The sequence below is a fragment of the Topomyia yanbarensis genome, chromosome 1 (genome assembly GCF_030247195.1).
Source record: "Topomyia yanbarensis strain Yona2022 chromosome 1, ASM3024719v1, whole genome shotgun sequence".
In the NCBI taxonomy this organism is placed as follows: Eukaryota; Metazoa; Arthropoda; class Insecta; order Diptera; family Culicidae; genus Topomyia; species Topomyia yanbarensis.
The window spans coordinates 162245182-162261472 of record NC_080670.1 but is presented as its reverse complement, the minus strand read 5'-3'; the positions used below and the strand labels follow the sequence as shown (position 1 = coordinate 162261472).

The 16291-nt window shown below is 41.0% G+C and overlaps 1 protein-coding gene across 1 annotated transcript; it reads right to left on the bottom strand.

The window, feature by feature from the left end:
• Window positions 1-12548: 12548 nt before the first annotated feature.
• On the bottom strand, window positions 12549-14240 carry LOC131679548 (nuclear envelope integral membrane protein). The gene is made up of 2 exons (XM_058960291.1): window positions 14081-14240; window positions 12549-14013 (listed from the first exon to the last, which is right to left on the bottom strand). The coding sequence occupies exons 1-2, from the start codon at window positions 14148-14150 to the stop codon at window positions 12620-12622; spliced, it is 1464 nt and encodes a 487-aa protein (XP_058816274.1). The 5' UTR covers window positions 14151-14240; the 3' UTR covers window positions 12549-12619.
• Between the last annotated feature and the right edge of the window lie 2051 nt (window positions 14241-16291).

The following is a 16291-nucleotide window of genomic DNA, read 5'->3' as shown; positions in this document are numbered from 1 at the left end:
TTGCGCTGCCAATTTGACAATTTGAATTACTGAATTTTCAGCAAAACGAATCTGTCAAAGAAGTTAAATTCAAATTCTTGTAACTTTCAGCTGATGAAAATTCAGTAAACTTTTGCTGGCATTCGGCGAAAAAAATGGTGTGTATGTAACCAAAAAATCAAGGTTTTTGCACAACATTTTTTTTCAGAATTTTCGACTTCTGTACCAGCAGATGTTGCACTGACAATGAGAATCTTTACCGGGTGGAGTTCTACCCCGTGTCTACACCTGGTTTGAGTTGACTGCGACCGCCACTCCTAGTCACCGACTGACAGAAGGGTCGACTAGAAACGATCACAGCGAAAAGGGTTAGAGAGGATGACGAAGATGAATAAAATGAAAACATTGGTGCGTGAAACCAGAGATAAAACGTTGTTGCTGCTACTTAGATATAATTAAGAATACTTTGTCTACTTAAAGCTAATATTGTATACATAATTACGGTTTCAGTACTGCTGACTCCTAATCTACACACCAAAGTTTGGTTGTCGATTTCAGCAAAATTTTGCTAAATTTCCATCAGCTGAAAGTTCCAGCAATACAAGATGCCGAAAAATCAGCAATTTGAATTGAACCCTAGGGGCAGATCACTTGTGATGCATTTTTTAAAATCAGCTAAATTAAATGCATTTCTTTCCATCAAAATAGAAATTCATAATGTATTTTGCGTTGCGTGTAAGACATCAAAATCCTACAAAAAATTAGCCCTACATTCAACAAAACGTCGAACAAAGTGAATCAGCGTAGGACGTTTGTTAAACAAACTTTTCTGCGAGGGAGTGCAAAGTTGATGCAAAAATGGATTTTTTTTAATTTGATGCAAATTTGTTATGCATTTCTAGAGTGATCTGCCCCTAGCATGAGCCCGATAACCATAAAATGGCACAGTGTAACGACTGTGACTAATGGTACCATTTTTCGTGCATCAAAGTGAGCCAGTCGGTTGAAGAATTAAACTGGTCCTACCCTGGATGTTCAAGCGTATTTAAAATCAAAACAAACGCCGCAATCTCGGTATCAAAAGGTGCCCCTGAGATCCAGGAGCCTGACGTCACCGTATCGGTCAAATCAACAGCGAAATCGAGTGAGCGCAGCGATAGAAGAAAAATCGATCTACAGCTGCAGAAGCTTGAGGAGGAGCGAAAATGTTAGCTGAAATATTTGGAGTAGAAGTATAGCCTACTGAGAGACCTGGAGAGCGAAAAATCTTCCCAGGCGAGCAATCCGGATTCTATTCTAGATAATGCAACCAAGGTACAGCAATAGATAGACCCGGGGAACGAACATGTATCGCACAAATCCCCAGCATCTCAAAGACAGAAAGATCATCTGCAAAAGCCGCGACAGTAGTCCGATGGGAAACAACCCCCAAAACCCTCAAATCGATGTAACCCAAGGCAGAACCTTCGAACGACGCGCTCCTCCATCGAACTTTCGCGAAGAGTCAGTTCCAAAGCCACCTCGATCACAAAGTTATCCAATCTGTCGCCCTTACGTGACTTCGCAACATAAGAACCGGAGAGTGACCGAAACATTCACAGATAGTTTAAATTTTATTCTTGGACAAGGATCTACCCCGGTTACACAATCACGGCAAAGAATCATACCCTCTGCACTTGCGATCGACAATGAAGATACCATGTATACACTTAATCGAAGTCAGCTATCCGCCAGACAGGCCGTATCAAAAGACCTGCTGGAATTCGGTGGCGATTCAGAAGACTGGCTGCTCTTTGTTTCAATCTACAACTTTTCTGTTCAGCTTTGCGGATTTAAACTCCAAAGGAGCCAGGCAAAGAATACGTCGGATGCAAGGGAATCTGTTTGACACTCGCGCAGTGCAAACGATTCCAGGAGCTTAGACACGACTCGAGGTGGGCAGTAGTGCGCGAGTGTAAAGTTTGTCGGAAGTGCTTACGAAAACGCAATGGCCCATGCAAACAGAAAAGGGTGTGCGGTACCGATGGCGGCTCGTACCTGCACCATCGCCTTCTACACGACGAAGGAAAGCATTCGTCGATCTCATTATCCTCTTCGGTCAGAGCAGCTCCACAAACTCAAAGGAATCAAGTTACTAGCACCAGTTGTAACGTTGACTAAGGGCAGTCCGAGATCCTGCTCAGAATCGTACCAGTTCTCCTTTATGGCCCATCATAGATGGTACGAACCTATGCCTTTATAGACGACGGATCGGAACTCAAACTGATGGAGCAGAGTTTAGCTGACGAGTTGGGATTAGATGGACCCACGAAATCTCTATGCCTTTCGATGGACCGGTGGCACTAAGAGAATGGAAGATCTGTCTGAGAAAGAAAACTTCCAGATATCAAGCGTCACAAACCCCTCCAAGAAGCTTTCGCTTTGCGAAGTACACACAGTTGGAGATTTACATTGTAGCCAGCCCTGGTCGATCCCTAGCAAGCATGCAGTTTATGCATCACTTCCCATAGGAAGACTGCACGCGAAGATTTGTTTGCCCAGATGAGACTTCTTAGGGCGAGTCCCTGAAGAAGATTCACTTAAAAGAAATTAATCAGGATCGAACCAGACAGGCTTATCAAAAGTTAACCTCCAAAAGTCAGGTAGACGACCCTATTATCAACTATCAGCAATCATTCAAAACCTAATCACCCTCAGAGAATACGCGGTAAGAAATTCCCCATACCTAAATTATCCTCACATGCAATGTAGCCACCCAAACATACTGATGATGGCGAAGTACCGACATCTGGTTTGTTTGCCGGTGGAATTGTATCAAGAAGTCAGTCCCGACTTCTCATCGGGCCATGAAATTCTCGAAAGTCTTGGAATTCGTAAACCAAACATACTGCTGCTATCCAACGACAACCAAAGAGCGAATGAGCTGCTGCACTCGTAGGCCAGATATATTGATCAAAAATCTCGACACACATGAACACTAGGGTGGGACAAAAATTAGATTCCAGCTCCGAGCAACTTTTTAGTTACCATTTGGGTCCTAGAACAACTGTGCAAATTCTTAGCTCGATCGGTGATACTATATTTTTGCGCCCACTGTTTAAAGTTTACATGGGATTTTGTATGGGAAAATTAACTTTTACAAAATAATTCGTCCAGGAGTCACCCATTACTTCCTAAAAATAAATCGTTATGTGGCTTTTATAGAAAATTTTATAAAGAAACAAAGTCTCGAAAACCACGAAACGATCTGACGCTTGAGAAAAAAGTTATTAAGCAGAAACCGACTGATGCTCTGACGATTGATAAAATATTCATTTTTTCTAGCACCACTGCTGTTGGTTGTCCAGTTATACGCAATTTTGTTTTAATCCTCTCTTAATGTGTCTAAATCGTTTATTTGTACTATTTGGCCACTTCGCAAGGGTTTAAGGGATAAATCGAGGGTTTTTTGTACATAATAAGAGAAAGTTAAAAAATTTGTATGCAAATAGACCGTCAGAAGCAGTGATGCTATGAAAAGTGAAATTTTCATCAATCTTCAGGGCATCAATCGGTTTTCGCTTAATAACTTTTTCCATAATCATTAGATCGTTTTGCAGTCTTCTAGACTTTGTTTCCTTGAGAAATTTCCTATAAAAATTAGATATCTACTTATTTTTAGGAGATAACGGGCGACTCTTGGAAGAATTAATTTGCAAAAGACAATTTTCCCATACGAAATCCCATGTAAACTATAAACCGTGGGCGCAAAAATATAGTTTCACCGATCGAGCTAAAAATTTACAGAGTTGTTCTGGGAGCTAAATGGGACCCAAAAAGTTACTCGGAGCCAACTTTAATTTTTTTCATATAACCATGTCCCACTCTAATGAACACGCTCGCCAGTTCCCACGATCGGTCGACGCAATCCAACATCGGCGTTATGTAGACGACTATCTCTATAGCTTTGACATAGAGGACGAGGCGATTAAGGCCCGCAGTGAAGTCGCATTTGTACACCGAAGCGGCAGCTTCACAATAAGCAGATGGCTGTTCAATTCACCGGAAGTTCTGCAACGGGCCGGGGATCAGGATAACGTCGGAGAAGCTCATCAACTCGGATAGGCGGTTGTGTCGAACGTGAGCTGGGAATGTACTGGCCTGCTAAAGATGATGACGAAGCGAGGCATTCTACGATGTCCGATGAGTCAGTACGATCCTCTTATAGCGTTTTCGTTTTTGCCTTGTGCTACATCGGTATGGTGCAAGAAAAGAGACAGACTGATTACACCCAAGTGTGGATGAGTGTGGCATCGACAACACCAGTGTAGTGTACAGTCGAAAACGAAAACGACATTAGTTTGCTGTCACATTTTTTGATTCACGAACGGATCATTAGTCAAGACATCTAATGAACGTATACCAGCTGGGACGAAGAAATTGGGGGAGATAGAAGACCTACTGCTGCACGTCAGGTATGTGCAGGTGTTTCGTATTTCCGCGCAATGATTACCGAAAAAATCGTATCGCACTGGCGAAGGCGCAAGCAGCCCCACTAAAATTATACCGTACCACAGTTGGAACTCCAGGCGGCGTTGATAGGAACAAGGCTGATGAAAACCGTAGGAGACACTAATTGACTGATAATCTCACGTGGATTCATCTGAACCGATTTCAAAACGGTGCTAGCATTGATCCCTTCCGACCACCGTTGTTTCTGTTAGCTCCTGGCTTGCCATTTAGGTGAAATTCTCTCCATAATAAACATTTATGAGTGGCGCTGGATTCCAATAAAGTAACGCTCTGCTACGCAATGATGTCAAATAAGCCCTGAGATGCAATCCACAGTTGAGGAATTCCAACCGTGTCTCGTACGCCGGGTACAACCGTCAGATGGTTTCATAGATTGCATACATTTCTCGAAATGGCTACGTCTTCACCGAACGATAGCTTATGTATGCCGGTTTTCGGCAAGTTTCCGAAAGTCGAACAGGGAGTCAAGAGAATTCGGCCACCTTACAAACAAGGAATTAGCAGTTGCAGAAAACGTGCTCTGGCGTGTTGGAATTCGCAAACGTAGTCTGGGGCCCCTACCATGCAACTCAAAGAATTGAAGCCGCCCAGCGCAGATTCATACGATATGCGTTACGTATATTGCCTTGGAATAATTCGCTGAACTTGCCACCATATGAAGACCGTTGTCGATTACTAAGACTGCACGTTTTAGAAGATCGTAGATACGCATCGCAAGCTAATTCGTCCTACTTATATTACAACTATAAACCAACCTGCAGCGTAAGGTCAACACTGGACGGTTCCAGTCCACTGCACAATATGTCTCCGTTTCTTGATGAACACGGGGCGATCAGGATGGTAGGACGCATTAGAGCTACCCAAGACGGCCCCTTTACCGAAGTCTAGAGTTCATCCGTCCTATCTCCTACGGCGGTCTGGACTATTTCGGACCAATGGTTATCAAAGTAGGTCGAACTTTAGGGAAGCGGTAGGCGGACTATTTACTTGCTTGCCAGTCCACGACGTTCACCAGGAAGTAGTACATTTAATGTCGACAGAGTGGCAATTCGACGCTTCATTGTAAGCCGTGGATTTCTGTTGGAAACGTATACAGTCGTGATTCGCTGGTTGGACACTTTTTAACTTGACCGCTTTTTAGTTGGACCTCCGCTAGTTGGACCATCGTCCAACTAAAAAGCATCTGAATGTCAAAACCTTATGTCAAATTTTCTTTGACAATCAATCTGACTATTATAAGAGATGTGAATAGATGCAATTACACTACTAACGTCTCCTTTGGAAAGTTTTTGACATCTGTTAGTCGGTCCAACTAACGAATCAAATTCATTTGTTGGACAGAGGTGTGGCCCAACCAGCGAATCACGTCTGTAGCGACAATGGCAAAAATTTTCAAGGCGCCTACCCAAAGCTCCAAGAGCAGATCAAATTCACCAACCAGTCGCTAACTGAAGTATTTACCCATATGTTAACGCTAAATGGGCGATTAACACGTCATCTCGTTTAGTGCAGTGTGAAGTCTTAGCAACCATTAGCGCTTGTAAGAACAAGAACAATGAAATGTTCGCTGCATTCATCTCCGTGGAATTAGACGAGGAAGAAGCACTACCACAGACTAACAGACATAACACTCAAAAACAAAGCTTCGCTCGCTTTAACGGTCATTTTAAATATATTTGTAGTTGGGACTGTGGCCACATTTGAAATTATGGCGCCACTGACATATGAACAAGCATATGGGGGATAGACCACTAGTGAAAAATTGTTCCCAAACCTGAGGGGTAACCCACCAGTAAATGAGTGATTGGGACTGTGAATAAAAGGTGGAGCTAGTGTTCTGGAAAAATTGTCAATCGATGTTTTTTGAAGGAATTCCCTCATAGTGTTATGTCTGTTAGTCTGTGGCACTGCTTCCTCCGGAAGAAGCATCGTGGACTGATTGGAAGCTTGCTAGACATATGGTAGACTAATCACAGACTAACAGACATAACACTATGAGGGAATTCCCACAAAACACATCGATCCGGCAATTTTCCCAGAACACTAGCTCCACCTTTTATTCACAGTCCCAAACACTCATTTGCTGATGGGATACCCCTCAGGTTTGGGAACAATTTTTCACTAGCGGTCTATCCACCATATGCTTGTGCATATGTAAGTGGCGCCATAATTTCAAATGTGGTCACAGTCCCAACTACAAATATATTTAAAATGACCGTTAAAGCTCGCGAAGCATTGTTTTCGAGTGTTATGTCTGTTAGTCTGTGGACTAATTTTGGCGGCGCTGGGTAAAGAAATACCTTCCCACGATCGCTAGACGTATAAATTGGTTCGAAAACACTAAGGCACCAGAGCAAGGCCACTTGGTGGGTATCATCGACGAGACAGTTCGAAACAGGAGTATCGGTGGGCAAATACGATCGTCCAAGGCAAAGATAGCCATGCTCTCCAAGCCACGGTGAAGACTCTGTCAGCAGTACTACGAAGGCCAGCTACGAAATTTGCTGTTCTAGAAGTTCGTAAGGACGATAATACCAACCTTTAGGGTTGAACGGACCAGCATTACGGGTCGGGGTATGTTTTGGGCCATCTACGCCACTGCGCACTAGACTCATCACGATGTTGTTATTGTTTTGTACACTTCTGTGCACTCTGTATCACATCAAGTGTTGGAGAGAAGTATTCTTCCACTGAAGAAAGTTGTACCATTGTAACCATTGTTTCGGATAACGCACTCGGGTAACTCTTCCACTCAATGTTTCGGCAAGCCCAGTAATCGAAAAGACGGGTAGGCGGGTTAAACTAGATGCTGGAGATCGGTAGGATATTGAAACTTTGTTCTAGGCTATCCTTCCTAGCTTACCGTTTACTGTAAAAGTAGTGTGAGAGTGGTCACTGCCGTGGGAATCAAACAGTGCCTTCCACTTCCAATCCAACTGTAGCTATATCGAGCATGAGAAATTGTCCAGCGCATTAGCTTACGCTGGTGGTCTCGGAATCCGTATTGTATTGTCGAAGATGGATTATCGTAGTACAGGTAGACCCATTCCTGTACCGCGGGTTTTGAAATCTACTCGAAGTAGCCGTGCTGAGGGAAGGAGTTTAATCACATCGGATAGTCTTCGATACCCCATCATGGCCCTAGGAGGAATGTAAACAAAAACAATCTACAGATATGCAGCCGAGCAGCCATGATCAGTAAACTGAAAGGAGGCTAGGCGGGTTAAACTAGATGCTGGTGATCGCGGAAACTTTGTTCTAGGCTACCCGCCGTAACCAAGTGTTCATTGTACAAGTAGTGTGGGCGTACCAAGATCGATGAACGGATGAGTAGAGAGAGAGAGAGAGAGAGAGAGAGAGAGAGAGAGAGAGAGAGAGGCGGGGACGGGCATAGCGTACTTGGTAAATCGATTGCCTTGTACGCAGCTCACCTGGGCTCGGAACCCAACCCCGCACATAGGGTTGGAGATTTTTCTTAAGAGATTTTTCTAACCCGAAGAGGCGAATGGCCTTAAGGTTAAAACCTCCATAAAAAAGAGAGATAGAGAAAGAGAGCAAAACCAAAAATATCTCGTGGATATCGAGAACCTATTGAGACCAAGATGCATGCAAACGGGTAACATAATAACCATAAGTCAACTTTCAATAAATAGGGATGGTATAACACCATGGGACAGTCTATACCCCACAGGGGACGATACCACAGACTAACAGACATAACACTATGAGGGAATTCCTTCAAAAAACACCGATCAGGCAATTTTCTCAGAACACTAGCTCCACCTTTTATTCACGGTCCCAAACACTCATTTGCTGGTGGATTACCCCTCAGGTTTGGGAACAATTTTTCACTAGTGGTCTATCCCCCATATAATTGCTTATATGTCAGTGGCGCCATAATTTCAAATGTGGTTACAGTCTCAACTACAAATATATTTCAAATGACTTTTAAAGCGGACGAAATCTCGAGTACTTTTTCAAATGGACGTAAGTAACAATGAGAGATTCTCTTTGAGGTCTTTCTCTTCTGTTCATTACTCGGCCATTTCAACATTTACTACTCTACTCTTTGCATAATATTGTAGTAAAAACCGTCGGCTTTCGATATGTACTGGAAAATTAGTACAAAGTGTTGTAATGACGTCGTAATAAACGAAAGAGAAAGTAAACAAAGAGAGGTTCTCAATGTTACTTACGTCCATTTGAAAAAGTACTCGAGAAATATTGTTTTCGAGTGTTATGTTTGTTAGTCTGTGACGATACTTCATGATTGCGTTTAATACATTGAGAAAAAAGTATCTGAGAATTTCATAAGTCTTGGCATATGAACCAACCTTCTGACGATGTCATTGAACGCTTTAGAATGTCATAGACAGGCTTATGAATTCATTTATCTTTATTCATGCACTCCATAGACGTACAAATAATGTATTTCATAAAACAGTCTTATGACTTCGCTCCAATATATGCCTTTAAGAATTTCATAAGTTTTTCTCATGAAACCCATATGAGATCTGTTATTGATTCTATAAAATTATATTTTGTTTTTCATAAACGTCACTTTTGTGAAAAGTTCATAATTGTTTCTTATGAATTCAGTACTGGCCTGGACGGCCAACCAGGAGTTAATAGTTTCAGCACTTTTTGATTACCGCTGTTTGAAACAAAAGAAGTGAGATTTTCAGTCAAATTGCAAGAAAATTTTAAATTGTGTTTATGTTATTGAATAAATTACTGTGAGCATTAAATCTATTTACATGGTTATGATTTTTACAGAAGATATCCGATTATTTGAAATGAAATAAGTTGTGCATATAATTAGTGTCTGACGCGTATTTTATAATTATCAAAATCATTTGAGAAGTAACAATCATTATCATTCAGTTGTCAAGTCCAGTTTCCCAGTTGTCTAAGCCCAGTTTCCCAAGAAATATTGATGAAGCGTTGCTCAATATATACACATTTTAATATTTAATGAGTTTTCTGTTCAATCTTCTGAAGGGATCTACACTTGGCGGTTAATTTGTCCCGAATTGAGTTCTACAAGATGACCACACGAATGAACTCATGAGGAATGACGTTCATGTTTGACAATTCTCAGTGATTTGTTTACTTTGTCAGTTGCGTGAGTTGGAGTGCAACGGGTGCCCATCTGTTACATTCAAACTCACGTAACTCCCATGTAAACAAACCACCGAGAATTGTTAAACGAAGTTCATCCGGCTCATTTTGTGGGGTTATGTCGGTTGGTGTAAAACCTAATATCCTCTCAAGGTTGATTTTTACTGTTGATTTTTTGTCTACTAAAAATGCTCGAGAAATGTCAGCCATGTTCTATTTTTTATATAAATGCGCAATAATATCCATAAATAAAAAACTTATGGCATTCATTCGAACATTGTGATGAATTTCATAAGACTGTTCTATGGAAATCGTTATTTCTACTATGTTTTCTACTTATAAATGTCAGCAATTTTCATAAATGGGCACCTATGGCGTTCATTCGGACATTTTCATAAATTTCATAAGACTGTCTTATGAAAATAATAAGAGATGGATTTGGAAAATTTCCCCTCCAAATCATAAGACAAATTTATGAAATCCATTTAAAATCCTTATGTCAGAAAGTCATAAGACGTTTTTATGGAAATTCAATGTAAATTTTGCTCGGTGTACGTTAGTCAACGAAAGATACGATCGCTACAAGGAGGGACCATTGTTCAATCAACTGTTCAGTACAGCCGACGATTTCGGAAAATCTTATTTAAGGCAGAGTTTGACTGCAAAATGGGAGCGCTAGGGATCTTTGGTGCCTCATGAAGTGTTGGGAACTCCTGACTGATGAATCATTTTTGTTTCTTACCCCTGTTTGAGTGTTCGGTCTTCTTTTAGAGCTTTCCAGCATGACCGTGGAATGCCCCTCGCAAGGCACGTAAAAGCGTTATCATCAGTTGACAAGAGCTCTTTTGAGAATTTCTGCGTAAGAGCGTCTGTAGTGGTCATTGATGGTTCGCTTCAGTTTAATCTCGTGTAGTTTATAAGTCGAGCATGTTGAAAGCGTATGCGGATTCTCCCGACAGTAAATACATGCATCAGTTGTCTGCCTATAGCCCTACTAGTCCTCACGATTATTCCACTTTGTTCGCATCGCAGCTGATTGTTACCAGAGATGCCAGATTTGCAGACAAGTCTGCAAATTCGCAGACTTTTAATTTAAGCTGCAGATTTTTTCGATGGCGCAGATATTTGCAGATTTTTCCGTTTGGTTGCAGATATTTGCAGATTTTTTAGTTTGGTTGCAGATATTTGCAGATTTTTGAATATAAAGGCTTTTGGTTACACTAGCTTTCCTCACATTTTTTGTTCTTCCCAGACTTTTAAAATTATTACTGCAGACATTTGAAAACAGTACCTGGCATCTCTGATTGTTACAATAGTTGGCTATATGATCTAGCTGCTTGTAATTGGCACAATTCATGCCTTGCGGTACAATTTGGCGAACAAGTAGACGAGTTCGCTTGTGTCCAATCTACGATCTCGAGCATTCGTTCGTTCTATTTCAGGCATACAACTTCAGTACCCAATCTCGTTCCCTCCTGCTGTCGGCTACTTCCGTTTTCCCAACCAGTGCTACATTCAGCAATCAATAATGCAACCAGAGTCGACCTTTACACGCAGACTAACAGACATAACACTATGAGGGAATTATCTCAAAAACATCGATCCGGCAATTTTCCTAGAACACTAGCTCCACCTTTTATTCACAGTCCCAAACACTCATTTGTTGATGGGTTACCCCTCAACAAATCCCTTTGTAGCGAAGTCTGTGAGTTTCTGGTTCAGGGCTTCAGCAAGTCTTGGGTTCTTGTCCATTCTCTTTTTAAGGCACTGCAGACGTCGCAAAGCCACGAAGCTGCTATCTGGCAATCTATCGAACATTCTCGTAGCGCCACAGGAGGTCAGTTTCGTATCGGTATCCCTTGAATACCGTGTGAGTTTGAAGCAGGGATTGAGCGCACTCGTTTCCAGTGGAAAGAAGCATTTTCTTTGGCTTTGAAACCCCAAAGCTTTCTATTGTAAAATACTCCTTCGTTGCTTTGTGCAGGTCCAGTTCTGACGAAAATTCGTTAACGTGCTTTCTATATTTCCTCCACAGACTGTCTATCTCGGCAATTTGCCCAGAACACTACCTCCACCTTTTATTCGCGGTCCCAAATACTCATTTGCTGGTGGTTTGGGAACAATTTTTCACTATTGGTCTATCCCCCATATACTTGCTCATATGTCAGTGACGCCATAATTGCAAATGTGGCCACAGTCCCAACTACAAATATATTTAAAATGACCGTTAAAGCGGGCGAAGCATTGTTTTCGAGTGTTATGCCTGTTAGGCTGTGCTTTACGGATCATTGGGCCCTATTCTCACAGTCACGTTACCCAGTGACTAGAAGAAAATTTTGCTCTAGTCACTACGTGACGTGACTGTGAGAATAGGGCCCATTATTTACTTCAACCCGGTTGGGAGAGCAGCTGCGGCGAAAACCACACTAAATGAGCCTGATAGATAGTATATTCCATCTTTGAAAAGCTTAACTTTATCAAAACATCAACAGTGAAACCCGCACAATCGATCTTCACATCGTGAGAAGGAATGTAGACACGATACTGCATTGTACAGATATAACTTATAGTGGTATCATTGGCCTGTTTCCAGTCAGTCGCAAAGGTAAAAGAACATTTACGGGTCCAATGCTTTAGCATCTCCGAACAGTTGAGAAAAACAATCACCTAGGGTTGGTGTCTTGCTACGCTGCCCTTATGAAAGAAAAAAAAAATGCAATAGGCCAACAATGAAACTATATTTGAGCTTTCTAGAAATGTATTTCTGTTAAAGTGTTACAAATCACACTGATATTAGGTATATCAATTTTAGAAAAAAAAAACTAAAATCAAAGCACTTATATATTAGTAGTAATCACTTCAGTCAGTCAATAGATGTTCGCTTGTGGCTTAAGTTAGGAGATATTCCAGCTATATCATGAGGCAGTAGACGAAAATGTATTTACAAAAACTGTATTTTTACAAATATTCAAATTCTTTACATAAACAAATTTATGAATATCAAAGATTAATCTTCATCCTCGCTGAATTCGATTTCGTTCCGTAACGGAGCCGATTGCTGCGATACTTGTCTGCTTCGACTATTCCCTCTGGTTCCATTCAGGGTTCTGGCATTAGTTGGAGTACTTGTACTCGCCAGACTGCGTCCACCGTTTTGATTCGTTCTTTGAGCAAACTTTCGATACGCTGGTTCCCGTGAGGGAGTGACCCTTGCGTTCTGGCGGTGTCGTTGAACATCTTCATCCTCGGAGTCATCTTGCAGCATCGGTTCCGGATCCTGCTCGTCTTCCATTTCATCATCGCTGATATCTACCTGTGCGTTGGAGGTTTCATATTCGAGAATTTCATCGTCCAGTAAATGAGAGGAACCTTCCATAAAGGAAGCGAACCGAGCTGGATCTTTCAGCTTTAAAACAGTACTCCACTGTTTACACTGCGGACTGCTGCAGAAGGTTCGTAGCTCTTCCAAGGCTTTGGTGGTTTCTCGAACACCCTGTTCATAATATTCTTCATCGGTCAAGAATCGTCTTTTCGGAGGAAAACGTCGCCGATAAATAGAGCGCACCTTATACAGAATGCTTCTGGGGAAATAGTAGAAAACAGCGATAGCAATACACATTCCGGTGGTCGCTTCCCGGAAGGCAGATGAAAAAAAGATCGCCCCTAGAGCCGCCAACTGTAAACTCCACTTGATTAGGTCTTTGCTGCGCTGATTCTTCGGTGGACCTAATCGATAGCAGATTACAAAACTGATAAATCCTGTCGTAAGTACATACCAGAACACGTAAACCTGATACGTAACAAAGATCAACCGCACATTATCGAACAGCATTTGGGCAAAGTAAATGCCCAGCGTCCATCCACCCAGCATCACACCGTACATCATAGGTTTCCGGGGGAACAGCTTACTGGCCATGTAAACCACCACCAGGAAGCTGGCAAATACACCCAAGAAAATTCCGCAAATGTAGTAAAACAGCCCATTGTTACTCAGCTTGGCCGCCGACAGAAACACGAACACACCAACGGCCAGCAAAATCACTTTCCAGAAGTCGATTCGAATCAAACTTAGGCGGACGGTATATGCTTCGCTGGAAACTACGCCAATGCAGCTTTGATTAAAGGGATCTAGTTTAATAACCCGCTTTCGGTTGTTCGACAGTAAGTTGAAGGAAAATAAGTTCTGCTCGGTTTCGTGATGCGATCGGACTTCCTCCGGGGAGCCGCCCTCGTACTGACTGAAATCATCATGATCGCAGTCGAAATTGAGGATAATGGTTTGAAACAGGTGGACAAGCTGCTTATCCTGTCCACGGTAGCAGTAGGTTCGCAACCCCGGCCGGTAGATGCGTGAGTTATCGGGTTTGTATGTAATGACGCCATCCGGTTGCAGGTAATGCACTGGAATGATAAACAAAATTGTGTATACCTACACAGTAACTGTTCATAGTTGAGCAGAAAAACTTACCGGTTGTAGCTGATGATACGATTAACACCGTAAAACTAAGCACAATGCTAGCAAGAGCCAGTAATCTCATTTTTATTATTCGAGCACATAAACGATCACTTTAGCGTCGAAAACCGGAGAGCAAACCGCAAACGAAAACAAACAACAATCCGTTGCTGGATGAAATTTTGAGGTTATGGCGTGAAGTTGCACGCTCACCAAAAACATTGCTAATTTGAGGTAGTAGTTTTAATTTACGGCTACCCAGAAGATGGGTTATAAGCGTTACATTATTAAAAATATAATTCGACATCAAAGTTTCATAAGGCATGAAATCTTGATATAAGCAGAGATGATGTTTATACAGATGCGCGAAGACTGAAGCCAAAAGTTCCAATCGAACCCAAAACAACGGTTCCAAACGACCAATGTAAACAAATATGGTGGATATAAGAAGTAAAACGTGGGGAGCATTGTGAATGAATTAAAAAGAAATTCTTGTAAACATGTTCACATACGAAGAGGGTAAACTTTATATTCATGCATACTAAATAATTTTCATGATGCAAATAAAATAAGAGTAAATTTATACACATTAACAATTACAAATCCATTGACCGACAGTCTGTGCCTCACTTTATATAATTGGTAGAAGCAAAGTCTGAAAATTACAAACTTATCGACATTCGTCATAAATATTAATTTTGAATTGCATCAGCAAAGTAGCCAACTATGTGGCAATATTGTTATTACTCGTCAACAGCATTCTCGAATATGTCCTCTATGAGTATAGAGAAAAAAGTCTAAATATTCAATTTGCCTGACAATGAACCAGTACACGGTGCGTTACATAGCGGTACTTTTCGAGCCCTTGCTCGATCGGACCGGAATGACATTTGCGCACTTTGTTTACTGGGCTGATTAGCTGTTCACAGGTTTTCTAAAGAACAGCTGATCAGCCAAGTAAACAAAGAGCGCACCAAATGGCATGAACCAGTACACGCTGCGTTACATAGCGGTACTTTCCGAGCCCCCGCTCGACCGGAATGACATTTTGGTGCGCTCTTTGTTTACTTGGCTGATCAGCTGTTCATATGTTTTCTAAAGAACAGCTGATCAGCCAAGTAAACAATGGGCGCAAGAAATGTCATTCCGGTCGAGCTGGGGCTCGGAACGTAGCGCTTGTAACACAACGTATTTTGATTGATTCCGGTCGAGCTGGGGCTCGGAACGTAACGCTTGTAGCACAGCTTATTTTGATTGATGTTCGTCCGCCTTTTTTGACTGGGATTGCTTCGTGAAAACCCAGCTGGAAATGAACTGGAATTCTGGCTGGTTCCAGTTCGCATTCCGGCTCCAGTGACGCAATCGATTCTACACGCTCGTAAAAAGTTACTCAGATTCTGAGTACTTTTAACTCAGTTTTGAATGATGTTCGTAAACGTCAAAAATTGAGTTGTCATGTATAATATCTCTGAGTAACTCTGACTCTATTTTTGGGTATTACACAAGAAACCGTTTTGGAGTTACCAAACGGAAAAGCCGTTTCTCGCCAAGTTAAAAATTCCAAGCGTCATCCGCCATTTTCCATTAGTAGGTACACGCTCGTTTAGTTATCGCTCATCACTTTTTCACAAATAAAAATTTGTTCAAATATTTATAATAGTTGAAGCTAGAGTTGTAGTGTGTAAAATACATTTTAATTGAAAGAGTGGATTTGAACAACCAGCATGCAGAAGATTTCGGAAGAGGTGGATGCTGAAACTGCAATGAAGTTGCGAGGTAATATTCAATAGTAATATATATATATATATATATATATATATATATATATATATATATATATATATATATATATATATATATATATATATATATATATATATATATATATATATATATATATATATATATATATATATATATATATATATATATATATATATATATATATATATATATATATATATATATATATATATATATATATATATATATATATATATATATATATATATATATATATATATATATATATATATATATATATATATACTGGAAAAAAAGTGTAAGGTTTCAGGTTTCTCATGCCATGTGCCAAATTGTGGGAAGATGATTCCTGGACACGTGGATGAATTGAAGGAACACTTCCGGTTGGTACACAATTTGAACACCAGCAAAGCAGCCGCTCAACCTTTCCTTTGTTCAGAATGTGGTTCACTGTACCAGAGG

Excerpts from the sequence above, each read along its gene's own strand:
- LOC131679548 (XM_058960291.1), bottom strand. The coding sequence starts at position 14,150 with ATGAGATTACTGGCTCTTGCTAGCATTGTGCTTAGTTTTACGGTGTTA. Across the intron at positions 14,014-14,080 it reads CGTATCATCAGCTACAACCG|TGCATTACCTGCAACCGGAT; the intron begins GTAAGTTTTTCT and ends TTATCATTCCAG.